At 38.7% G+C, this 26,978-nt stretch overlaps 1 protein-coding gene and 1 long non-coding RNA gene across 2 annotated transcripts in view; one reads left to right on the top strand and one right to left on the bottom strand.

The window, feature by feature from the left end:
• Positions 1-3,891: 3,891 nt before the first annotated feature.
• LOC137039598 (uncharacterized) lies at positions 3,892-6,786 on the top strand. Its single transcript, XR_010897716.1, has 4 exons — positions 3,892-3,958; positions 4,080-4,412; positions 5,947-6,102; positions 6,223-6,786. It is a non-coding gene; the product is annotated as an uncharacterized lncRNA (long non-coding RNA).
• A 17,743-nt stretch (positions 6,787-24,529) lies between these two features.
• si:dkey-49n23.1 (semaphorin-3D) overlaps positions 24,530-26,978 on the bottom strand; it is an 89,788-nt gene continuing 87,339 nt past the window's right edge. The window contains exons 17-18 of the mRNA XM_067416262.1: positions 26,088-26,221; positions 24,530-26,002 (exon numbers count right to left, since the gene is read on the bottom strand). Of these exons, the coding sequence (XP_067272363.1) occupies positions 25,589-26,002; positions 26,088-26,221 (548 nt within the window). The 3' untranslated portion in view covers positions 24,530-25,588. The remainder of the gene's footprint in view (positions 26,003-26,087; positions 26,222-26,978) is intronic.

Genomic DNA, 26,978 nt, shown 5'->3' on the forward strand with positions numbered 1-26,978 from the left:
CGTTTCAATTGTCTTGAATCAATCAAATAAGTTAAATGTAATTAAATTGTTCTACCTGCTATTCCTGTCTCATTTAACCCTCTTTCCAAAAATGCTGTATGCTTTTTCTACATCACGAAAACTTCCATTACAGATTCTTTATTAACTTGTGCTTACCCTTATGAAAAATGTGTTTATTCAAGAGTAGGCTACTATTAGTATACTTCTTTTACGTCATTCACTTTCCTCCTCCTCATTCATTTTTGAAAGTTAGACATCAACCCATTCAATCCATTTTAAACAATATAATTTAATTATAATTCTATATTTTTTTTCTTGTTGTATTGTTTAAAATGGATTGATTGACGATTACCAAGGTTGTCTAACTTAATATATATATATATATATATATATATATATATATATATATATATATATATATATATATATATATATATATATATATATATATATATATATATATTGTGTGTGTGTGTGTGTGTGTGTGTGTGTGTGTGTGTGTGTGTATTTTTTTTTAAGTTAGACAACCTTGGTAATCGTCAATCAATTATTATTATTATTATTATTATTATTATTATTATTATTATTATTATTATTATTATTATTATTATTATTTTGCACAATGATAAATCAATCTATGACTAAATAGTGCGCAATTCACCTTTATTCCACAAGGTGGCGATGTCTGATATGCAATGATGAAGTGACGTTTCACTCATAGTTACCTCTGACAGAAAACGAAACAATAAATCTGCCAAACTTGAAATGGTTCAGTGATTTACTGCAGAGAGCAAGTACTAAACACAATCAAATAGTGTCAATGTCTCTTGATGATGGATGTGCTCAAGAAGCTGTCAGTGATAAAAATATTGATTTTGAAGACGCTGAAAATGAGTTTGGAGTATATGGGTGAGAATTAGTCAGAAATATACTTAAAATAGCACTAAAGTATACTTGACTGATACTGACAGAAAAGACATGGCCTGTACTTGTAATCAGTCTTTGATCGAGATATACTTAAATAAAATGAATGTATTTGTTGTTAATTTAAACGTTTAATTTCTTGCATTTTGTTTTGTTTTACAATATCGCCACCTACCTCACGGTATATATTCAGCATTGGCTTTGTATGGCAAACCGTTTTAACATTTAATCCTTAAAATGTACTAGTATCTATTTTCATGCCTCTAGTACTATGTTATACTAGTATCTATTCAATTAAGTACTAGTGCTTATTCATTAGCTAGTGCTTATTATTTAGGTACTAGTGCATATTCTTTAGATAGTACCTTTTTAAAAGATATACTAATAGTTATTCATTGATAGTAGTTCTTATTTTTTAGATACTCTTACTATTCATTAGGCTCACACTTATTCATTGGATACTACTTATTTCAAATAACTATTCTTTGTTACTAGTAACACATTTTTAATTTTTGCCATTGACTTCTATGGGGAGCTGTCATTCAGATATCAACTCGTGATGGGCATTTTTCCAAAATATTGAATTCAAATATTGGGGCTCATAAAAAAACAATATTTGAATATTTGTTTATTTAAATTACATTATTTTGAGGAAATCATTTATTATTAATCAAGTTTTTGTTACCATTTCTGAAAAAACGTATGATTAGGTAATTTACACAACAAGCTTGCAATATATATATTTAATTCAGTTCAAAACATTACAAACAAAAAAATGCAGCCCTAAAGAACAAAAACATTATAAATCCAAGCAGTGCGAGCGGAAAAACACGAATAAAGCAGAGTGTGACATAAGATATACTTAAAAGTGTAAATAAGTATTCAAAGTATACTTGGCTTGTAATTGTGTTTAATCTTTTGATTGAGTAACCTATTAAATATACTTTTTTATTTATTTATTTATTTATTTATTTATTTTTAATAAACTTGCATTGTTTGAAAATATTGACTAGAATATTGAAATAAAATAGATATGTTCAAATTCTGTGAATCTGAATTTGTGTCTAGTCCACTGGTAGTGTAGGAAATTACTTTTACTGACAATCTACTACTCTTTCCCCACCAATGATTGAATTTTCCATCTATTCATATTTCTAGTACAGAATCTGCGACTCAAAACACAGGAGAAGAAAAAGCTAAACCAAGTGATAGAAGCTTGCTCATGTAAATGCAAAATAATGCATTCATCCAACATTAAAACTTGTAAATCAAAACTGCCTAATGTTAGTAAATGAAATGTCGAACCCATGAAGAGGAAATGACTGTGAAGCTTTGTGGGGAAATAGCAGAGAATAAGGTTAGCCGAGTCTTCTGGAGACATCTCTCACCTCGAACAAGATGAACCTCTAAAATGAACAAGAGAACAGTGAGGAATTCTGACTGTGCCTTTAACTCTTTTATATATAAAAAATACATATTATATATAATAACCTAGCCTATGAAAATAGGCGGCTAATGTCTTTGTAATAGATACATAAAAACTATCATATTGTCTGATGATGTTCAATTATCAATCAATCCATCCATAACCAAGATAATAACTAGACGATTTTCAATATCATTAATGAACACGGGAAACTGCACTTAAAACTCGATCAAAGGCAGATATTGCAGACTGCTGCCCTGCCTCTCCAGCGTGTACTTCGTCTATGTCGACTGCGGCGCCAAAGTTTCCTGCCTGCCTGTTTATATACCTCAGTTGAATATGCATAGGCACGATTAGCATAATGATATGTCACTGAATGCAGAGCTCTGTAATGCAATTGTTACTAGTAAGAATTGATATTGTAGAGCTCTGTAATTCAATTTGTACTAGTAAGATTGCAATTACAGAGCTCTCTAATTGTAATTGTTACTAGTAAGAACTTAATTATGGAGCTCTGTAACTTAATTCTTACTAGTAGCAATTCAATTGGAGAGCTCTGCAATTACACATATCTTTAATGTGTATTTTTACTAGTAATAAATCAATTGAAGAACTCTGTAATTCAATTGTTACTAGTAACAATTTAAATTAGAGAGCTCTATAATCATAATTGTTACTAGTAAACATTGAATTATAGAGCTCTTTAATTTAATTGTTACTAGTAAAAATATAATTACGTCGAGTAACGCTAGAACGTTTTTATGCTGAAGTGGCCTTCCATATTCTTCCTTATTACAAATGTAACAAGTATCATGTTTTATACCGTTTTTAGTGCCATATATCAAATTTTTTTTGCCATTAATTTATTTGTTGTTAAATTAAACGTTTAATTTCTTGCATATGCTCATTGACTTTCTGATTTGTTTTTTGTTTTTACAATATCGCCACCTACTGCACGGTTGTACAGTTTATATATTCAGCTTTGGCTTTGTATGGCAAGCTGATTTAACATTTAATTCTTAAAACGTACTAGTATTTTTTTCATGCTACTAATACTTATATTTTGATACTAGTATATATTCCATTAAGTACTAATACTTATTCGTTAGCTACTAGTGCTCATTATTTAGGTACTAGTGCCTATTTTTTAGAGACTAGTATCTTTTTAAAAGATACTAGTTGTTATTCATTAGATACTAGTTCTTTTTTTAGATACTAGTACTCATTCATTTGATAATAGTAAATACTTATTCATAAGTTATTAGAACTTATTCATTAGATACTGGTACTCATTTATCAGAATGAGTACCAGTAGGCGCTACCCTTAAGAATAGGCTAGTATCTAAAGTATCTCTTTAGTATCTAAAGAATAAGTACTAGTGGCTAAGGAATGAGTACTAGTGCTTAATGGAGTAGTATGAAAATAGATACTAGTTTGTTTTAAGGTTGTTTAAATGGTAAAATGGCTTGCCATATGCCATAGGCTTTGACTTCCTCTGCTTAATGTGGCTCAAAGTGCCTTCCTAAAAGCCCAGGGGTCTGGCTCAATTTAAAAAGCTGTGTGAAACAAGACCAAGACCATGCTGAGGATCTTAAAGCTTCACTTCTGTGAGTTTATTATACATGGAAATCTGTTCATATGCATGTGACGATTTATAATGAACAAATAGATTCTGTGATGATTAACTGTCACTTTAAGTGGAAAAACTCCTAATTGTTTTTCTTCTAGATCTGCTCATATGGTGTCAAGCTGCAGAGACTTTAACAGATCAAGTCATAGATTTGGGTCAAAATGTGACAATAAACTGTGATCTTGATGATGCACAAGAGGTGACATGGCTGTTGCTAAATTTGCCAAATCCACCTGTTATGATATTACACTCCTTCTTAATCCCACCAACAACATTATACTACCAAAAAACCTTCAGGCACAAATATTCAGTGAATGATCCACATCATCTGTTCATAAATAACATCACTTTGGACGAGTTAGGTGTGTATTACTGCATGGACACAGAAACAACTGTGAAATTCAGCAACGGCACCAGACTATACATCACTGGTAAGTAAATGTATCCTATACATACTGCCCATTCCCCCAAAAAGGCACTATTTGTATTTAAATATGCAAATGCTTAAGAGTAAATGATTTTATCATTATTTCAGTGATTATTATGCTTTTAGCATTGTTTTATGTTTGGCTACAGTACTTCTAAGCCTAATTAATAGAGTGTGTAGATTTTAAATGCTTAAACAATCTTAAACACATCATGGCCATTGAGACACACCTCTTTATTACCATCAAGAGGTGCATACATTTTTGGTCAAGATCTTGTACTGACAAAGCAAGAGTCCAGCACTCTGCAAAGTCTCCACCAGCACATCCCAAAGACTTTCAGTGAATTTAAGATCTGGGCTCAGAGGAGTCAATTCATGTGTGAAAATGATTCTTCATGCTCCCTTCCAACCACTCTTTCACAATATGAGCCTGATGGATAACTATAACTATAGGCATGCAGACACTTTGACAAACATTTGTGAAAGAATGAGTTGCTCTAAGGAGCTCAGTAAACTCAAGCGTGGTACGGTGGCCACCTGTGCAATAAGTCCATTAGTTAAATTTCCTCACTAAAAATATTCAGACTGTTAGTGGTATTATAACAAAGTAGAAGCAATTGGGAACAACAGCAACTTAGCCACCAAGTGAGGCCACGTAAAGTCACAGAGTGGGGTCAGCGCATGCTGAGGCGCACAGTGTGCAGAAGTCGCCAACTTTCTGCAGGGTCAATAACTACAGACCTCCAAACTCTGTGTAACCTTCAGATTAGCTCAAGAACCGGCCGAGCAGCTCATCCAAGCTTTTCATCACCAAATGCAATGCAAAGCGTGAGATGCAGTGGTGTAAGCGGAGATATGTTTTCTGGAGTGACCAATCACGCTTCTCTGTCTGGCATTCTGATGGACAAATCTGGGTTTGGCGGTAGCCAGGAGAACCGTACTTGCCTGATTGCATTGTGCCAATGGTAAAGTTTGGTGGAGGGGGGTTATGGAGTTGGTTGTTTTTCAGGGGTTGGGCTTGGCCCCTTAGTTCCAGTGAAAGAACCTCTTAATGTTTCAGCATACCAAGACATTTTGGACAATTCCATGCTCCCAACTTTGTGGGAACAGTTTGGGGATGGCCCCTTCCTGTTCCAACATGACTGCGCTCCAGTGCACAAAGCAAGGTCCATAAAGACATGGATGAGTGAGTTTGGTGTGGAGGAACTTTACTGGCCTGCACAGAGTTTTGACCTCCACCTGATAGAACACCTTTGGGATGAATTAGAGCAGAGACTGCGAGCCAGGCCTTCTCGTCCAACATCATTGCCTGATCTCACAAATGCGCTTCTAGAAGAATGGTAAAAAATTCCCATAAACACACTCCTAAACCTTGTGGAAAGCCTTCCCAGAAGAGTTGAAGCTGTTATGGTAGCTCCATAGTAAATAAGAATGGGGTGTCATTAAAGTTCAAGTGGTAAAGGAAAACGTCCCAAAAGTTTTTTGCCAATATATAGTGTGTGTGTATATATATATATTTGAGCACAATTTCTTTACAGATTTCTTTTCAGACCCAACTCAACCTACAACAACTAACAGCAAGCCAACAGAGTGTCCGAATCCCACAGTAGAGCAGCATACAGAGCCGACGTGGTGGCAGATTGTTACTCTTATATTTGGTCTGATCAGTGCTATTCTAATCATTGGGTTAACAGGTGAGTTCATTTTCAGTTAAATATCAAAATTAAATGTAATGTGTAAAGAAACTATTTGAACGAATAATAAACACAGGCATAATGTTCTTTTCTGTAGTTTATAATGTGTTTTTCCCCTAGCTTTATATATCCTATTAAGATGTTTGAGCTGATGGAAGCAACAAACAACCTCAAGATATGGACCTATGATCGGCAGTTTAAAATTACCGGATGCCTCTGTTACTATCACTATCCTTTATCTCTGAATATCTTCACTGTCATTATATGCATCGTATAGTATCGTTTAAGGAGAAGGAAAGCTGTTTCTGTGCCATTAAAAGTTGATTTGCTGTTCATCGTTCGCCTGTGTAATGCAGGTCAGCCACAACAACAGAGCTGAGCTGAGAAATGACGAATGCAATGCATTGTAATGTATTTTCCTAGCCTGACAAGCCAGACCCATATCAAGATGACACTTGCGGGCAAATTAAATTTGCTGCCGCTAGGGTGCGTCTAGATTTCTAGGCTAGTATTTTCCATCTCACACAGAGCAGACCTTAAACTTCAACATTTGTTTGCCATGTCTACTTTCGCTAACGTCATCTTAATAAAATAACTTGAATATTACGTATGGCTTTGCGTTTTGTTTCAGGTTTCATTTGTGGAAATAAATTGGGCCCAAAGATTAAAAGTCATTTGCTGTAAAATCACACGTAAATTTGTAGTTGAAAGCAGTTACAGCTTTTTTTTCTACCGTTTTAGAGCAACATAGTCTATAACAATATCTGAACGGTTTCACATTGTGCTTAGCTACAATACTGGATTTCCACAAAGTTTTTTTGGTGACCACTGTAGCTGGTTTTACTGTAGCTGGTTTTACTGTAGCTGGTTTTTTGTTTTTGTTTTTTGTTTTACTGTAGCTGGTTTGGAAAAGGGCGTTTACAGATCGATGCAATGATATTTGCAACATATCTGCGACTAACATTTCTTTGAAAAAAAGCCTCAAAGCTCAGTTCCACTGGCGCTGCACTCTGCAAATATCAACCCACAAATTCTCACCTTAATCGAGACAGGATGTGCTAACCGGATGAGTTACTCTTTAGTCCCTCTTTCTTCTTATTGTCTTATCAAGTCGATTTAAGGGCTTATTGTCAGAGACCAATTTAGTCTGACTAATTGAGACTTCAATGACAAATGTTGTGTGCAACCCTTACTTTAAAAAAAATAATCTTTAGCAGTGGTGGTTTTAGGATTTTTCTGTAACAGGGGCCATTAAGGGGCCAGATGTTACATTCAAGGGCCACGCACGGGGTACATTAAAAAAAAAAAAAAGGAAGGAAGGAAGGAAGAAAAGAAGGAAGAGTGGTGTTTTATGTCATATTTCACTTTATTGTAGACTAAAATGTTTTTTTTGTTTTTTTTGTTTTGTTTTTTTTTAATGAAAAAAGAGGCAGAGACTGCTGTTTTATGACACATTTTATTGTAGCCTAAAGTGTTTTCGTTTTTTTATGAGAAAAAATAGGTGTTTTATGACATATTTTGTTTTATTGTAGCTAAAAAAAAATTTTTAATGCGAAAAAAACAAAAGAGGCAAAGACTGGTGTTTTGTGCCATATTTCGTTTTATTGTAGCTAAAAAAAAATTTTTAATGCGAAAAAAACAAAAGAGGCAAAGACTGGTGTTTTGTGCCATATTTCGTTTTATTGTAGTATTGATTATTTAACTTTTTGAATAAATTGTGGATGCAGTCGTATGTTATATCCTGTGTTTTATATCATGTTCACACATGGGTGGTTTAGGGATGGGATGGGGTTGGGTTACATGTTAAAACATGTCTAAATAGCATAACTAAAATAAATGTAAATAAATTTTGCTTGCTGATTAAATTGAGAATCACACTCCAACATGTCATAATGGCAAAATCATAAACCAATAAAATATCACCATGACAATAACATTCCCATACCCAGTGCATATGAAAAAGAATGCCTAGGGGTACATTTTTTGCGTCTTCTTTGTGACGGGCAAGGCACTTGACCATGCTTCGGATTTTGAAGCCTTGGGAGTGAGAACGGGTTGCACTGTAATAAAATGAAATATGACAAAACACAGCCCAGTCTCTTTTTGTAAATATCAGTTTGTGTGATCAATGATAGACTACTGTATAAGAGTATAAGTAAAAGGTAAAAGAAGCTGTACAAGAAATAAAGTGAACAATTTAGTCAAACAAAGTTAGTGCTATCTACAATGGTCAAATTATACCTACAAATGTATAAAACTTCACTTTGCCCTCAGCCAAAACGATCTGCCAGGGAACAAATGATAGATTCATGAGACCAAAGATCGGCAGTTAGATCTACACAAAACGAATAACATCTCAATACCTCAAGACGAATATTAACCACTACAGAGACATCAGAGTCAGCAGCAAACGTAAGAAGGACTATAGCCGAGGAAAAGCTGCTCTCAGCGGGTTAACAAGCGCTCAGCACCCGCTGATAGACTGGATCCTACAACTCAGAAAACGCCAGATCACATTTAAAAAAGGCGCTCTCTTTATAAACAAACCCCAAATTTGAGCTGTAAACTACTTTCTCGCCTGAAGAGGACTTAAAACTACATTTTTGTGTCACAATAACAGTAGTAATAATATATTACGCGGGTTTTCTGCTAGCCAAGACCTCTGCTTCTTCTCCCAAATTGCATCGACACATTACTGCCGTGAGCGCCGCCAACTGTTTGGGGCTGGAATTGCATCGGTGATCGTTGTGAAGAATTCTCCGGTTGTTCTTCTCGTCGACGTTTGATGGAACGGGGGCAATCAGATTTCAGCAGGGGCCAGGGCCTCTAGTACCGCACCTGCCCTTTAATCTTTCAAATTTCAAAGAGATTAAAAGTACAAAGTATGTTTCACAGGTCACCATAACTTAAAGTCAGTGTCGTATCTTCCTTTTTATAAAGACAGAGGACACTAAAGAAGAGTCAGACACATCAAGTCAGGAACGGAAAGATAACTTGCATCTCGTTTTAATGCTCACATTGCACTCATACATTTTCTCGAGCCCTCTCGTCATTTTCATGACATCATATAACTCCACCCATTACTATGTATTAATGTAACAGTGCTTAATACATAACACTCCTTCCCCCCAAAACAGAATGTCCTCTTTTCTTTTTTTTTTCTTTTTTTTTCCTTTTCAGGAACGGAAATTTACTTGGACATCATAAGTCAATTGCTGAACTAAACTGAAATAAAGAACTTGAACTGTCAAATTTCTCTGTCACATTTCCTTGTTTTTTTTTTTTTTTTCCTTTCTCTCTCTTTTCTATAAATCAAGCCTTTTCGGTGGGCGTCTTTCCCTAGTGGGATAACGGCGTTCTGTGTTTAACATGGGCTCTGAAACAGATATTTTGGATCCTGGTTCTGATTGTTTTTCCAAATTTTCCATCAGTGGAATGTTTTCAGCCTCGGGTGTTGCAGGGCTTTTTCCGGTTGGAAGTGGTGTGTTCACAGTCACTTCTGGAATCACTGTAGAGTCTGAACATCCAGTTGCCGACTCTGCCCCAGTAGCAAATCCCAACAACAGCTGATCCAAGTGTCTTCTCCAGGTAAGCTTGTCAGCAGTTAGTACAGTATATGACACTGGTCCTGTTTGAGCTATCACTGTCGCTGGTACCCACTTTGGTCCTGCAGTATAGTTTCGGGCCATAACATTTTGTCCTGGATGGAACAGTCTGCTTTTAGCCCTCTTGTCTCTCCTTTGAACTTGCTTCTGTTGCTGATGAGTTACCACCTCCTTGACCGTAGAAGGTCTCAGTAAGTCAAATCCAGAGCGAAGCGGGCGCTTCAACATCAGAGAAGCTGGAGAAACCTTTGTTGTCCCATGGCTGGTGTTTCGGTATGACAACAGGAAATCATTCAGGCGATGCTGAAGGCTCCCTTGTCCTTGTGATGTCTTTAAGGTGTGTTTGATGGTTTGAACCATCCTCTCTGCGAGACCATTTGTGGCTGGATGGTACGGAGCTGATTTAATGTGTTGTACCCCACACCGTTGTAAAAACACAGCAAATTCTTGTGATGTAAACTGTGGCCCATTGTCACTGATGAGCTGTTCAGGGTAGCCGAACCGGCTAAACATTTCTCCCAGTTTCACCACTGTTTTCTCTGCAGTTGTTGAGTGCATAACAGCAACTTCAGGCCACTTGCTGTGAGCATCCACCGCTATTAACAACATCTTTCCTTCAACTGGACCCGCAAAATCCACATGTACACGCTGCCAAGGGAATTCTGGCCAATCCCACGGGTGCAATGGGGCCAGTTGCGGTTCATTTCTCACTTGCTGGCAGGATGGACATGACTTTGCTTTTCCTTCAATGTCCACTTCAAGACCTGGCCACCAAAAATAACTCCGAGCGATCTCCTTCATTCGCACAATACCACAATGGCCCACATGGAGCTGCTGGAGGACCGGTTTCCTCCACGATGGGGGAATGATGACTCTTTGTCCCCAGAGAAGACACCCCGACTGAACTGACAGTTCATGCTTTCTGGACAGGTACGGCTTCAAGTTAGTGGTGTCCTTAGGCACATGTCCACCTTTTACCATCTCCATGACTACAGACAGAATTGGATCGTTCCGTGTGCCTCTTCTCACCTGTGTGGATGTCACCGGGGCCATTGTGACTTGCTCAAAGTAGAAAATGTCTTTCTGCTTGCGCTCGGGACATGTCACGGGTAATGGTAGTCTTGACAGACCATCTGCGTTTCCGTGTTGCTCTGCCTTCCTATATCTTATTTCATAGGTGTGTGCTGATAACAGCAGAGCCCATCTCTGCATTCGACTTGCTGCCAGAGAGGGAATACCCGTGTGTGGTCCAAGGATGGTGGTTAAAGGTCTGTGATCCGTTAGCAGTATAAACTGCCTGCCATACAAATACTGGTGAAATTTACGAACACCAAAAATGATTCCCAAAGCTTCTCGCTCAATTTGTGCATACTTGCTTTCGGCTTTGTTCAGTGTGCGTGAAGCAAAAGCTATTGGCCTTTCTTCTCCTGAAGGCATGATGTGGGAAATCACAGCTCCCACCCCATAAGGCGACGCATCACAGGCTAATTGCAGAGGGAGTTTAGGATTAAAATGGGTTAGCACCCCGGACTTCACCAGAGCTTTCTTAGCTTCTTGAAAAGTGGTCTCACATTGTTGTGTCCATTCCCATGACTGGTTGCTACACAGAAGTTGGTGTAGTGGTTTCAACAGTGTGGCTAAACCACTGATGAATCGTCCATAATAATTCAAGAGACCTATGAACGAGCGGAGCTGGGTGGTGTTCTGTGGTGCTGGAGCCTCTAGTATGGCTCGTACTTTTGACGGTGCCTTGTGCAATCCATCAGCATCGATCACATGACCAAGATATTCAACTGACTGCTTGAAAAACTCACACTTGTCTTTTCTCACTCTTAAGCCATATTCCTTTAGGCGCTGGAGTGTACCATCCAGATTACTCAAATGCTCCGCTTCAGTTTTTCCTGTTACCAGGATGTCATCTAAGTAGCACTGCACCCCTGACAGGCCACTTAAAACCTGGTCCATGGCCCTCTGGAATAGCGAAGGGGCCGAGGTGATACCAAAAGGAAGACGCTGGTATCTGAAAAGCCCCTTGTGTGTAACAATTGTCAATAACTCCTTAGAGTTCTCATCGACTTTCATTTGTAGGTAGGCTTGACTCAAATCAAGTTTACTGAACCGCTTTCCCCCTGCCAAGCCAGCAAACAGATCATCAATGAGGGGAAGTGGATACTGGTCAGCTGACAGTACCGGATTTACTGTGATTTTAAAATCACCACAAATTCGAATGGAACCATCCTTTTTAAGCACAGGTACTATAGGTGTAGCCCACTCACTGTTACTCACAGGTATCATGACTCCACTGGTTACCAGATCTTCCAGAGCGGCTTCAACTTTTGATCTGATAGCATAAGGCACAGAACGGGCTTTGCAACACTTGGCCCTACTGTCAGGCTTGATATCGAGCTTGGCTGTAATGTCCTTCATCGTGCCCAGTTCATCCCTGAAAACATCAGCATATTTTTCTAGAATGTCCTTCAGCTCAGTGTTTCCCTTTGACACCATCCGCACCATCGGCCAGTCCAGTTTCATTGTTTCCAGCCATTCTCGTCCAAGTAAAGCTGGGTAGTTCCCTTTTACCACATACAGTGGCAGCGTTGCTGACTGACCATTTAGTTCCACTTCCACATCAATTACCCCTCTTATAGTCACAGGCTCCCCCGTATACGTTCTCAACACTATATTGGAGGACTTTAAGCAAACATGTTTGAGGGTTTTGTGGTACACATCATCTGATACAATAGACACAGCAGCGCCAGTGTCTATTTCCATACGCACCGGCTCTCCCTCAATGACAGGTGTCACCCAATAGCCTTTGGAGTCTCCTTCCATGGCTAGAATTTTTACTGGAATTTCCTCTGAGGAGGAATCAGTGTCATCTGTGTACTTACAATTTGACTGCATTGTATACACATTCTTCTTATTCTTTGATGTGCCAGGCGTTTTGTTGAATTTTTGTTTTGCAGACTTTTGTTTTCCTCTGCAAGCGCGTTCTATGTGGCCTTTTTTTCCACAACTACGGCACACCAACTCTTTACTCCAACACTCCGATGCCAGATGTCCGACTTTGCCACATCTAAAACATGTTGCATTTTTAGGTGCTTGGCCAGGGAAATTCTGGAATGTGCTCCTATCAGCTGACACTTTAAGGACTTTATCTGCATTACTGAAGTGCTGTGCTTCTTTAGCAGCAAGTTCCATGCTTACACTTATTTCAGTGGCTCTCTGCAATGTGAGATTACTTTCACTTAACAGCCTTTTTTGAATGGCTTCGCTTTTTAATCCACAAACGAGCCTGTCCCTGATGGTATCATTCAAAACATCGCCGAATTCACAGTTTTCTGAAAGTTTCTTCAGTGCAGCCACAAACATAGTAACAGTTTCTCCCTCTTCCTGATTTCTCTTGTGAAACCGAAATCTTTCCGCTATCACCAGCGGTTTAGGTGAAAAATGGGCTGTCAACACCTCCACAATCTCAGCATAAGTTTTCTCACCTGGTTTCCTAGGCTGTACGAGACTGCGTAGCAAAGTGAAAGTCTTTGCACCCATCACACTGAGGAACGTAGGCACTTTCTTCTCATTTTCAATTGCGTTAGCCTGCAGGAAATATTCAAATCGCTCCGTGTATGAACTCCACTGTTCAATATTTTCGTCGAATTGTCCAATATTTCCTATGACGCCGGCCATCACGTCTTTTCGAATTACCGCGCTCGCGTCGCGCTCAACTGTTTCCTGCACTTTACTCTTATATTCGGCAATTCAAACACGAGGTTCTTTCAAACATCCTCGTCGCCACTTTGTCGTATCTTCCTTTTTATAAAGACAGAGGACACTAAAGAAGAGTCAGACACATCAAGTCAGGAACGGAAAGATAACTTGCATCTCGTTTTAATGCTCACATTGCACTCATACATTTTCTCGAGCCCTCTCGTCATTTTCATGACATCATATAACTCCACCCATTACTATGTATTAATGTAACAGTGCTTAATACATAACAGTCAGCATAAAATGGAAATGCACTTTATAGATCCTTTTTTGAAAAAGTCACCAGTGCATTGATGCATATGTTTCATTTTAACGCTTTTCATCTAACGCCACGGCCGCGCAGAAGCTCTGATTTGAAAAGCTTTGAGTAATGAATCTTTTTCTAATACCTGAACTGCGCTAAAAGCTTCATTGGTTCAGAAAGCTTATATCTCTATCTTATGCTGTGCTATCTATCACTATCTAACTTCCCACATGAATGTGTCACTAGCCTATATCTATCCTATCTGTCACTGTCTATATCAGTCAATATATCTAATTTAATCTAGCCTAAATATAACTAACCAATGCACACTATAAATCTCACATATATCACAATCTCACTCCTCTCACAAAACCCCAGAGGTGAAGATGGATGACCTTCGCTTTTAAACTGTGGGGAGATAGGTTCATTCAGGTGTGTGACTGTGGTTTGTTCCCGCCTCTTTTAATCCAACACAGTTTTGACCAATAATATCTGTCTGATCTTTCGGACATGTTCGATTCTGAGAACCGGTGAGCTGAGATACTGAGCATGCGTGAGAGCGTCGTAACCGAACCGTTTCTCTCGGACTGGGACAGCTGATGCTGATAATACATGAGCCCGGGTGAACTGAGGATTTGTGTAAGTATTATGTCAATGTAAGTTTATTTAATCCGTGTAAAACATCAGTGTTTGCACGACAGTGACAGTGTCAGTCTCTCAAACTAGAAATAAAACTAATATCTTGAAGTAGATGTTGTAACAATCGATTCAGTTCGATTTGGTGAACTGTATTGAGTGCTGTTGCAAAACATAAATGAAAAAATGTATCCAAGATGATGATGATGTCAATAATAATTATTACTATACTAAGTTTTGATTACAAATACTTTATATGGATGTGTTTGAATCTATTTTCATCCGCCAGGATGATGGAAGTGACGTCATTACGTAAAGACGTAAAAGAACCGGTGATCCGTTTTTTTAACCGGATCATTGAAACGAACTGTCCGAAAGAACCGGTTCGCGGAAAAGAACCGAACTTCCCATCCCTGTTCATCCTTTATAGAGTTAGTGTCTCTATTGTGTTAGAACCGGTAAATGCGGTTCACTAGCCTGACAAGCCAGACCCACATCAAGATGTTTGGTCTGGAAACTCACCATTGACAGCTCAATCCGAGGGGCGGGATAAACGGTTGTCTTTCAAACTCACTCTGCACGCGATAGGATAGCGCTACAACCAACCAGAGCAACGAAGGTGAAGCAGAGCTCGTTGATAGATTAAACATTCGCCGTACTCTGAACACATCTTCCCTTCTTAAGAATGACTTCAAAGCCATTCTTTGTTCTTTTCTCAGAGAAAAGCTGAACTCCAAGTCTTCCAGAGTCACGGTCAAAGCTGATTCGAAAGACCACCGTTCGCCAGTTTCTGTGTTTACTAGAACAAACTCGGCCGTCATTATGTTAAGCCCGGCCCACCGACTCTATACACGATGTGATTGGCCCAACCAGAGTTTGGCGTTTACAGCTCAGAAGGGTATTGAGAGTTGCTAAACGACACTTACGGCAGATTAGATTTGCTGCCGCTACGGTGCGTCTAGATTTCTAGGCTAGCGGTTTACATGTTTCATAGAGAGAATGATGTTGCAGCGATGTGGGCAGCGAGTCATGTTTGCGGTCCAAATAAGAGGCAACGCTGACTATTTCATGTGTGAATTGTATATCTTTTGTTTGTTATATTTGAAAATAAAAGAGACCTTGATCAAATAAGAGGCAACGCGAAACGCAAAGATGTGAAATACAACGTAATCCCATTTTAAAGAAGAGTGTCTTGATTAAGTTAATTAAGTGGTGGACAATGTACAGTTACACTCACACAAGTGTTGCGTGCGAACTCAAAACAACTCAAGTAACAGGTCAGTTTAAATAGATCTGTGTGTGGTTGGGGTTGTGTGTGTGGTTTGGGTTTCAGAGATGTTTAGATAAATATAAAAGAGTTCACATGTTCCCTTGAACATACTTAGCGATCTAATTAATTACTAAAGTTTTTTTTCTTTACAAATTTAAGCATTTAAACTGATATAATAGCCTATATCAGTTTAAATACTTCAATTAGTTTTACATCATATTATAGGCTGTTATAATTATATTATATTGTAAGCCTGATAAAGAATTGATCTCACAAGGGGATTGTTTAGAGATCCTTGCCATTAAAAAGTATTTAAAAAAATTAATTAAAAAAAAACCTAATAAAGCAATAAACACTTTAAGTTTTAAAAAATTAAGTTGGATGGTAATGCCGGTGTAACTGCTTTTTTTCATATATTATTATAAAGAATGTAACTGTTTTGCGAGAGATTTTTTATCATTTTTTCTTGGTTAAGAAGATCTGAACAGCATTATAAAAAAAAAAAAAAATCTCAGTCAAATTAAAATGTGCTTAAAGCTACACTACTTAATAAAGGCTTAGTTTGATGATGCCATGTTTGAGCTCAGAATCTTGGGACATGATCTTCAGGAAAAGAATCGGGATAGGACTCAGAAATCACGTTCATGGACATGATTATTAACGTTACTGTAGTATGAAGCAGAGCAAGACCGAGTGTTGAGGAGCCGAGCACGGCCGCTGGAGCGATTGTTACGCAACAAAACGGCGGCTCGCAAGCAGCAGGACTTTTATTATGACCAGTAGCGTGGGAAGGGGGGTGCTGCGGGGGCGGCAGCCCCCCTCGTTATAGCACGAGGACTAAAATTATATTGTATTTAAAACACGAAATGAAATAAAATAAATTAAAATAGACTGACATAACATACTGTGTTTTAATGGGATTAAAATAATGGGCCGTGGATAAGATATAAACTTTATTAATTAGTTTATTATTTTAATAATTCCTCAGGAATCATGTCACCTCGCTCACTCTCGTTTGGTCATGGATAGCAATAAGCAGCAGAAACGTATTTGTAGACTTTTTTTGAGTAACGTTACTACTAACACGGTTAAGAAAAGTAAAATTGGGAAATCTTCTCAGATAAAGTATGTAAACAACAACGACGCTGACCTTGACACCGACACAAACTCTGTTCAGACATCCGCGAGGTTAGTGAGCTGGACGTTAACATGTAGCCTACTCTCACCAGTCTGCTGAGGTCGGGACACATGATATTTTACAAACGTGATTATGAATCATTGTTTCTCCAAATATGCGCACATGGTGGACTAAAAGCCCTGGCAGATGCTGGATATTGTATGTAGCCTATGAACACAAATAAAAAGAATGCTTTATGAGTGATGATTAACGTGTACGAGTGTGTATGATCCATGGGCGTCGGAACCATTGTGTGTCGTGAGGACAAGACTCACCCACTTTTAAAGACCAATGATATTGGACGCTCTCACTTTTATCGTCACTAATTCAACACGTCTGTTTTACCCTTAACCGAGAAAAACGTATTAGGTGTTTGACTCTTTTTTTCCACTTTTCTAATATTTTCTAAATTTTTATTGAAAATAAATGCCTTTCTGATCTGTGATGCGAAAAGGGAGTAGAGCGAGTTCGGCAAAAGGCAGGGCAAATAACTCATTTTGTCTGGCACAATCAATCGTTTAGTAAACTGCAGTATATTTGTATCTAACGTTACTCCCGCAAAAACAAATTCTGAGACCACCCACAGTTTTGCTTCCGACACCCATGGTATGATCGCGTTTTAACAAGTAATTAATTTTAAACAACAATAATCTGGGGCGGTGGGTCCGTCTGTGCTCTTTGGGTCCGTCTGTGCTCTTTGGGTCCGTCTGTGCTCTTTGGGTCCGTCTGTGCTCTTTGATGGTAAAGGGGGGGTTCTACTACAACACCTGTCTGGTCGCCACCGACAACATAATGACGTCACACATTTTCCGACCCAACTTTCAGCCCCCTTCCAGCGCGCCTGATTATGACGGGACACAGTCGCCGGGGCCATTTCTGCTTTTCCGGTCATGAGGTAACGCAGCTCTGTTTATCATATTAGATACATTTAAGTGTGTTTAAAATGACGTTACTCTGTGCGTTTGCTCAGTGGCTGCTGTGACAATGCTAAGAGTAAAGCGTTTCTGCAGAATAAAACCGGAAACCAAGAGTAACGCAGATATGACGCGATTGACAGGCGACTCCCACAGACGTCCCGGCTCCTTGGTTTTAAATAGCAATTTTATCACAATTTACAAAAAGTTGGAAACATTTTAGATATTTTAAGAACTGAACAAAATTTATAACACTGGTGGTTTTTGGGATATTTTACTGAGTAAAAATACTTCATAGTGCAACTTTAACTTGACTTCTGAATTAACTGCTTTTTAAAAAGATATACTTAATATGTCAAGTTACATCAAGGGTTAAATAAAATAGAAATGGCTCATTAAAGTTAAAAGTTATAATTGCATGATGAAATGTGAACTGAATGTGTGTGTGTGTGTGTGTGTGTGTGTGTGTGTGTGTGTGTGTGTGTGTGTGTGTGTGTGTGTGTGTGTGTGTGTGTGTGTGTGTGTGTGTGTGTGTGTGTGTGTGTGTGTGTGTGTGTACAGGTCTGGTATAAAGAATGTTTTTGCTCAGGTGACCAAAATGTCCACCCAATAGAGAAAGGTTTTGCTCAGCGAGAAAAGAAATCAGAGGGAACATTGCTCATAATGTTTAATCAAAATGTCACAAGACCTTCTGTTGAAAAAGTTTTATGAAGGACCCTGTGACGTACACAGAACTAGTCCAAATATTTTGTTTTTAATTGGTCAATCATTCCATTTAAATTTCCCAAAAATTGCATGTTGCGTGTCCTGTACTATTCTGGTGATGAAATATAACTATCGTCTTAGTTCTTTGGTTTATTAACAGCCACCAGAATTTTGACTTATTCCTGTATGTAGTGTGAGGACAGAACCAAAGAATAAAATAGGCATGTCTAAGGTACTGGAAGGAAGAATCTGTGGTTGAATTGTATATTTAACATTATATTTTAGCAGCACACCCACAACCTTTTCACATAGTTACAGTAAAATGTGTCTCAAGCTGCATTTACACCGCATGTCCGTACACTTTGTGGCTGCTTGTCATTTAGTTTGATGATGCCATGTTTGAGCTCAGAATCTTGGGACATGATCTTCAGGAAAAGAATCGGGATAGGACTCAGAAATCATGTTCATGGACATGATTATTAACGTTACTGTAGTATGAAGCAGAGCAGGACCGAGTGTTGAGGAGCCGAGCACGGCCGCTGGAGCGATTGTTACGCAACAAAACGGCGGCTCGCAAGCTGCAGGACTTTTATTATGACCAGTAGCGCGGGAAGGGGGGTGCTGCGGCCCCCCTCGTTATAGCACGAGGACTAAAATTATATTGTATTTAAAACATGAAATGAAATAAAATAAATTAAAATAGACTGACATAACATACTGTGTTTTAATGGGATTAAAATAATGGGCCGTGGATAAGATATAAACTTTATTAATTAGTTTATTATTTTAATAATTCCTCAGGAATCATGTCACCTTCGCTCACTCTCGTTTGGTCATGGTTAGCAATAAGCAGCAGAAACGTATTTGTAGACTTTTTTTGAGTAACGTTACTACTAACACTGTTAAGAAAAGTAAAATTGGGAAATCTTCTCAGATAAAGTATGTAAACAACAACGACGCTGACCTTGACACCGACACAAACTCTGTTCAGACATCCGCGAGGTTAGTGAGCTGGACGTTAACATGTAGCCTACTCTCACCAGTCTGCTGAGGTCGGGACACATGATATTTTACAAACGTGATTATGAATCATTGTTTCTCCAAATATGCGCACATGGTGGACTAAAAGCCCTGGCAGATGCTGGATATTGTATGTAGCCTATGAACACAAATAAAAAGAATGCTTTATGAGTGATGATTAACGTGTACGAGTGTGTATGATCCATGGGCGTCGGAACCATTGTGTGTCGTGAGGACAAGACTCACCCACTTTTAAAGACCAATGATATTGGACGCTCTCACTTTTATCGTCACTAATTCAACACGTCTGTTTTACCCTTAACCGAGAAAAACGTATTAGGTGTTTGACTCTTTTTTTTCCACTTTTCTAATATTTTCTCAATTTTTATTGAAAATAAATGCCTTTCTGATCTGTGATGCGAAAAGGGAGTAGAGCGAGTTCGGCAAAAGGCAGGGCAAATAACTCATTTTGTCTGGCACAATCAATCGTTTAGTAAACTGCAGTATATTTGTATCTAACGTTACTCCCGCAAAAACAAATTCTGAGACCACCCACAGTTTTGCTTCCGACACCCATGGTATGATCGCGTTTTAACAAGTAATTAATTTTAAACAACAATAATCTGGGGCGGTGGGTCCGTCTGTGCTCTTTGGGTCCGTCTGTGCTCTTTGGGTCCGTCTGTGCTCTTTGGGTCCGTCTGTGCTCTTTGATGGTAAAGGGGGGGTTCTACTACAACACCTGTCTGGTCGCCACCGACAACATAATGACGTCACACATTTTCCGACCCAACTTTCAGCCCCCTTCCAGCGCGCCTGATTATGACGGGACACAGTCGCCGGGGCCATTTCTGCTTTTCCGGTCATGAGGTAACGCAGCTCTGTTTATCATATTAGATACATTTAAGTGTGTTTAAAATGATGTTACTCTGTGCGTTTGCTCAGTGGCTGCTGTGACAATGCTAAGAGTAAAGCGTTTCTGCAGAATAAAACCGGAAACCAAGAGTAACGCAGATATGACGCGATTGACAGGCGACTCCCACAGACGTCCCGGCTCCTTGGTTTTAAATAGCAATTTTATCACAATTTACAAAAAGTTGGAAACATTTTAGATATTTTAAGAACTGAACAAAATTTATAACACTGGTGGTTTTTGGGATATTTTACTGAGTAAAAATACTTCATAGTGCAACTTTAACTTGACTTCTGAATTAACTGCTTGTGTGTGTGTGTGTGTGTGTGTGTGTGTGTGTGTACAGGTCTGGTATAAAGAATGTTTTTGCTCAGGTGACCAAAATGTCCACCCAATAGAGAAAGGTTTTGCTCAGCGAGAAAAGAAATCAGAGGGAACATTGCTCATAATGTTTAATCAAAATGTCACAAGACCTTCTGTTGAAAACGTTTTATGAAGGACCCTGTGACGTACACAGAACTAGTCCAAATATTTTGTTTTTAATTGGTCAATCATTCCATTTAAATTTCCCAAAAATTGCATGTTGCGTGTCCTGTACTGTTCTGGTGATGAAATATAACTATCGTCTTAGTTCTTTGGTTTATTAACAGCCACCATAATTTTGACTTATTCCTGTATGTAGTGTGAGGATAGAACCAAAGAATAAAATAGGCATGTCTAAGGTACTGGAAGGAAGAATCTGTGGTTGAAATGTATATTTAACATTATATTTTAGCAGCACACCCACAACCTTTTCACATAGTTACAGTAAAATGTGTCTCAAGCTGCATTTACTAGTGATGTTAACAGTGACACCAAAGCTCCGAAGCGTGTGTCAAAAAATTGAAACTATTTTCTGTGAAGCTTTGTATCGATGCTTGATTCGTTCTATCAAAACCACGTGACCAATGACGTCCGAAGCTTCGTTTCACAAACACCCACGTGACTGATTCAGAAAGGTTTAAAAATGCGCAACACAGGGGCGTGCCCTTGTGGGTTGTTGAGGTGTATTGCGTTGCATTGAGTGGTTTTTTTTTTGTATTGCGCGAGTTTGTTATGGAACCTGCTGCAAAGAGAGGGCGTTCTGAAATGTGGGAACACTTTCATTTGAGTTCGCCCAATAAGGTTGACCCTTTATTTGGCTTTTGTTCTGCCGCATATATTTATTTATTTATGACTATAGAGACAAGTATAGGCCTATCATTCTATAATCATGTGAAAGTGTGTGTGTTTTTCCTTGTGTGCATGCATTTATTTAGCATACTTCCTTTATTCGTGAGTTTTATTTGTTTACAAACATGAAAAATGTTCACATTCACAATACAAAATCATATCTTTATTGGTTTAAGTTACTATGAGTCAATGGAACAGATCATATAATGTCATATATAAATATTGATTAATTCATTAATTTATTAATCAATCCATTCATTCACTTTTTGCTTCTAGATAATGCGTCGGTTGCAAAACATTTTGCGACACAGCGCTTTCCCTCACTTTCACCAGCAGAGGTCCTCGTTGAGCTCTGACTTGAAAAGCTTCGAGTAATGAACCTTTTTCTGATACAACTGTGCTGAAAGCTTCACTGGTTCAGAAAGCTTCACTTCGCCATCACTAGCATTTACACCGCATGTTTGTGGCTGCTTGTCATCAATGGTTGGCGGTGAGGTTAAACATATCTCAACTTTGTCAGTGCGCCTAGGGTGGGTAGCAAGCCAATATGTAGACCGGGTAATCAAGTGCAGCAGGTGGTGGGGATGATCTGGTTATCAGAAACCACGCCTCCCCCTCACACGCCAAACACACACACACCATGAACCAGTGAATTCATTAACCGTGATTACTGTCTTCTCTTCCGCGTTTGTTTTCAATCCTTAAATAAAGATTCAAATGGTCATGAATCAGCGGATTGATTCATGATTCGGATCGCTGGCAGTGTCACGTGATTTAAGCAGTTTGGCAGTTTGACACGCGATCCGAATCAATACGCTGATCCATAACTGTTCTGATGTTCTGTTCTGAGCTGAAATATGCTGACTTGAGTGAACAATATTGAATGCTAGTGCTTTCTAAATGGCCACATGGTCTAGGCAATGAGAAATTAAGGGATTTGTGTGTAAAGTTTTGCAGTGACAGTTTAACAAATCTGACTCATGTGTCAAAACAGGGAATGGTGTTTATAGTTTAGTGAAATGGGTGTGCTTTTTGATAAATGGCGTTATGGTTTTGAAATTTTAGTTCAAAAGCCTGGTTATAGTGTTTAAGCAATCGAGAAAAACTGTAATACTTGTAAGTACTACATAAAAATGTAGTACTTTCTTACTTGTAAAACGTACTCAAGTTTTCAACTTTTACTTGATTAAAAGTATACAGCACTACGCTTTAATGTAATGAAGTATTAAATGATATTCAATTAAATATATTTCAGTAAAAAGTACAATATTATGTTTTGGAATGTTGTGAAGTAAAAGTTTTCCAAAGAAGAACACCGATAAAGTACATATACTTGAAAATTACTTGGAAAGTAAAAATACTTTAATACTGTCCGCCTCTGCATCTCATTTGTCTCTCGATGAAGCCGTCATTGACATCACACATCACATATAAAATCAAGTTTTATTTCTGTAAATGTGTCAAACTATCAAAGGCTATGTGTGTTCAATAAAAGCAACAGATAAACAAAAAAGTGAGATGAAATGGTACTTACCCTAGGTATATTTTCAATTTCATACATTTATTCACACTATAAATTTATGATTCAGGGATGAATGAGTGAAAAAGTCACATTTCATGTCTACATGTACTGATCAGGCATAACATCTGCAGCAGATCCTTTAAGTTCTGTAAGTTGCGAGGTGTGTCCTCCAGGGATCGGACTTGTTTGTTCTGCACATCCCACAGATGCTCAATTGGATTGAGATCTGGGGAATTTGGAGGCCAAGTCAACACCTCAAACTCGTTGTTGCTCCTCAAACCATTCCTGAACCATTTTTGCTTTGTGGCAGGAGCATTATCTGCTGAAAGAGGACACAGCCACCAGTGAATACCGTTTCCATGAAAGAGTGAACAAGGTCTGCAACAATGCTTAGGTAGGTGGTACGTGTCAAAGTAACATCCACACAGATGGCAGGACTCAAGGTTTTCCAGCAGAACATTGACCAAAGCATCACACTCCCTCCATCGGCTCGCCTTCTTCCCATAGTGCATCCTGGTGCCATGTGTTCCCCAGGTCACCGACGCACACACACACCCGGCCATCCAAGCGGTCAGCATGTGCACCCTGACTGGCCTGCGTCTATGCAGCCTCTTACGCAACAAACTGCGATGCACTGTGTATTCTGACACCTTTTTTATTAGAACCAGCATAAACTTCTGGAGCAATTTGAGCTACAGTAGCTCGTCTGTTTGATCGGACCAAACGGGCCAGCCTTCGTGCATCAGTGAGCCTTGGCCGCCCATGACCCTGTGGCTGGTTCTCCACTGTTCCTTCCTTGGAGCACTTTTGACAGATACTGACCAATGCAGACCGGGAACACCCCACAAGAGCTGCAGTTTTGGAGAAGCTCTGACCCAGTCGTCTAGCCATCACAATTTGGTCAAAACTCACTAAAATCCTTACGCTTGCCCATTTTTCCTGCTTGTAAGTAATACATCAACTTTGAGAACAAAATGATTACATTTTATATATGTATTTTCTGACACTTTTGATACATTTATTTATCCTTGCTGAAAATTATGAATTTATATAAATAAAACAAAAATGATCCCAGACTTTTGAATGGAAGAGTATACATGCATTAAATCAGGTCTTAGGTATTTAAATATATAGCAACCATTTTTACAGGAATACACTTTTGTGCTCAAAATCTAGAGATAAAAAATGATGCATAGCCGAAAAATATATACTCAATGCATATCTACATTATATATGGATTAACCCAAGTGTAGATCATAAATGATCTGTACAGAAGTACAGTGCGATGTGTGTATTATATATAATATGCTGTACTCTAAAAGTTTCAGGATCTTTAAGAACATCCTTCCCCCTCTGTGTGCGTTTACCAAGTATGCACGTGAGTAATGTGAATATTTGATCTGTTCTGATTATTAAACTAACTCTGTTAATAAAATAGCATCGCTTTCACGTGTGGCAGTTGCTGCATTATTTAATGGGGCATACAACACCAAGTATCCCAACATGTGAGCTCTGTTAATCAATCCATGTACATTAAGACATCTAGCATTGTTCAACAAACTCACCACTTTAACCAACAAAAAATTAACCTATTTTAGATTCCACCATACTTTTCATTCAGATGTGGTGGAGAAGAGCAAAGGCCTGAGGATTCTGGAAGCAATTTAATGGGCAGTCAAAAGAATTTAAAAAGCTCTTTGATGGATCCACGGAGGCCTACTTACCATTCCCAGATGCTCCGACACACAAACACATTTTAAATTGTACACACAAGGGACAAGCTGAGCTGTTATATAGAGCTTTTCTTTTCTTTACAAAATGACATGCATAGAAGTCATAAAACAAACACAATATTTACTCAAGGGTGTTCTCAGAAAAGAGCAGAAGATTGTTTTAAAGAGAAAAAAACACATGAAGGGTACACATCCTGGGCAAACTTCCTCTGAACATGGATGCACCTGCTATTCTCAGCATAAACTATTTGTACATTTTACAGTATCAAAAGTCCAAATATAACAACAATATATTGATATACAGATCTAGGGACTATTTAATCTACATGCCTAGTAAAAGCAAGAGAAGTCAGTTCATCTTTGCACTGCTGTTAGCTTAGGGCAGCGTGTTAGCTTCAATATTAGCTTTCCAAGCATACCTAGCATTTAACATAGGTGCTTGTCTTTCAAGGAGGTTGACAAACAACAGAAACACATCAAAATATTACAGAAAATCTATGCAAAATGTGCTTAGTTGGATGCACTAATTCATAGTTGCACAGCTACAGGCTGTTTGGTTATACTGTGCTAAAGCTAGGCTACATGCTAACACTAGCACAGGCTACAAAATAAAACTTAAGAGTGGACTTAATAGAAGAATAATACAGTTCTCAAGGTCTGCAGCCCTTTGTTGGTGTGCTAACAGTAGCATTTATTGGCAGCAGCTACCCGGAAGTAGACTTTGTAGCCAAGATGCTAATTGTCCAGATAAAGTCACATTCTCCTTTTCATTAAATGTCTGCAGTTTCACCTCCGTCCAGAGGCTCGTAGGGTGGATTTTGTCGCCTAACTCTCGCTTTGCGGTTTTCGGGCACCTGCTTCCACTTTAGCGTGCGAAGTTTTTGCTGCCGTCGTTTTTCACGGTACCAGAGGTGTTCACAGTACTCGTCAGCCGTTAGCCCGCTAACTCCCATTAGATGTAGTTCCTTGTAGCTTCGCGGTGAGGCTGCGTAATTTCCCGGATGGGTGTTCTGGGCTTTCAACATGTTGTTCTGGGGGATGACGTGTAGCTCGTAGCGGGCTAGTGTGCGGGAGAACGAGTTTTCGTAGGCTACGCAGAGGTACAGGCCAGTGTTAGCAGATGTAAGCCGTTGGATGAGGATCCCACGTTGCATGTGAATAAGGTTTTCTTCACCTGGAAACAACTAAAATACAGAAAGGGGTTTGTGTTAGGGTACAGTTAAGTGAATTTACAATTAAATCTTCTCTAAAAACAGGATGTGGACGGACCTCTCTGCTGTTTTGGTTGTTGTTTGGCTGAACGATCCACTTGATTGTGGCTTGTGGTGAACGTGGTACACATTCCAGGAAGGTTGAGTTCGTCTCCACACCGTAAACCGTCTTCAGTTCAGGGTGCTCTGAACCTGCAGAGAGGAATGGACCCTTTTAAAGGTAGGGAAGGCAATTCTGAAGAGGCTAGCAATAGCAAGCTAGCTTTGTAAGCATGAAATCCCATCCTCTGTTCAGAGCATCTCCAAAGCCACATCTCCTTCTCAAACACATCGCACACAGCAGACAGACTATGGACCGAATGCAATGATTTGATGGAGAGTTTTTTGTCCCGTCACTTTCACAGAAGATAATATTTAAAATTGAATGTAGACCACTTCTATTATTGCTATCAGGATGTAAAGAGAGTTTCAACCACTATAACAAAAAGTGTTTATTAAAAAAATGACTACCCTATATTTAAGGACTGATACACTTCAAGCTAAATTAAAGGAATAGTTTAATTTAAAAATTAATTAATTCAAAAATAAAAATTAGCTCATGATTAACTCGCCCTCACACCATCCAGGTGTATATGACATTCTTCTTTCAGGTTAATAAAATCAGAGGTATATTAAAAAAGTCCTTGCTAATCCAAGATTTATAATACATTGAATTGTTGCCTTGTTTATGAAAACCATATAAGTGCATCTATCCATCATATAACTGCTCCACATGGCTCCGGGGGGCTTCTGAAGCAAAGTGGCGTGTTTGTGTAAGGAAAATATCCATATTTAAAACTTTATAGACTCAAATAACAAATTTCCGGTGGATTGCTGTAAGCATCGATTTATGGCAAAAGAGTGACAGGGCTCTCGAGTGTGACCAATTTGGTTGCACATGCACCTAAAA

This window comes from Pseudorasbora parva, chromosome 14, assembly GCF_024679245.1.
Source record: "Pseudorasbora parva isolate DD20220531a chromosome 14, ASM2467924v1, whole genome shotgun sequence".
Taxonomy (NCBI): Eukaryota; Metazoa; Chordata; class Actinopteri; order Cypriniformes; family Gobionidae; genus Pseudorasbora; species Pseudorasbora parva.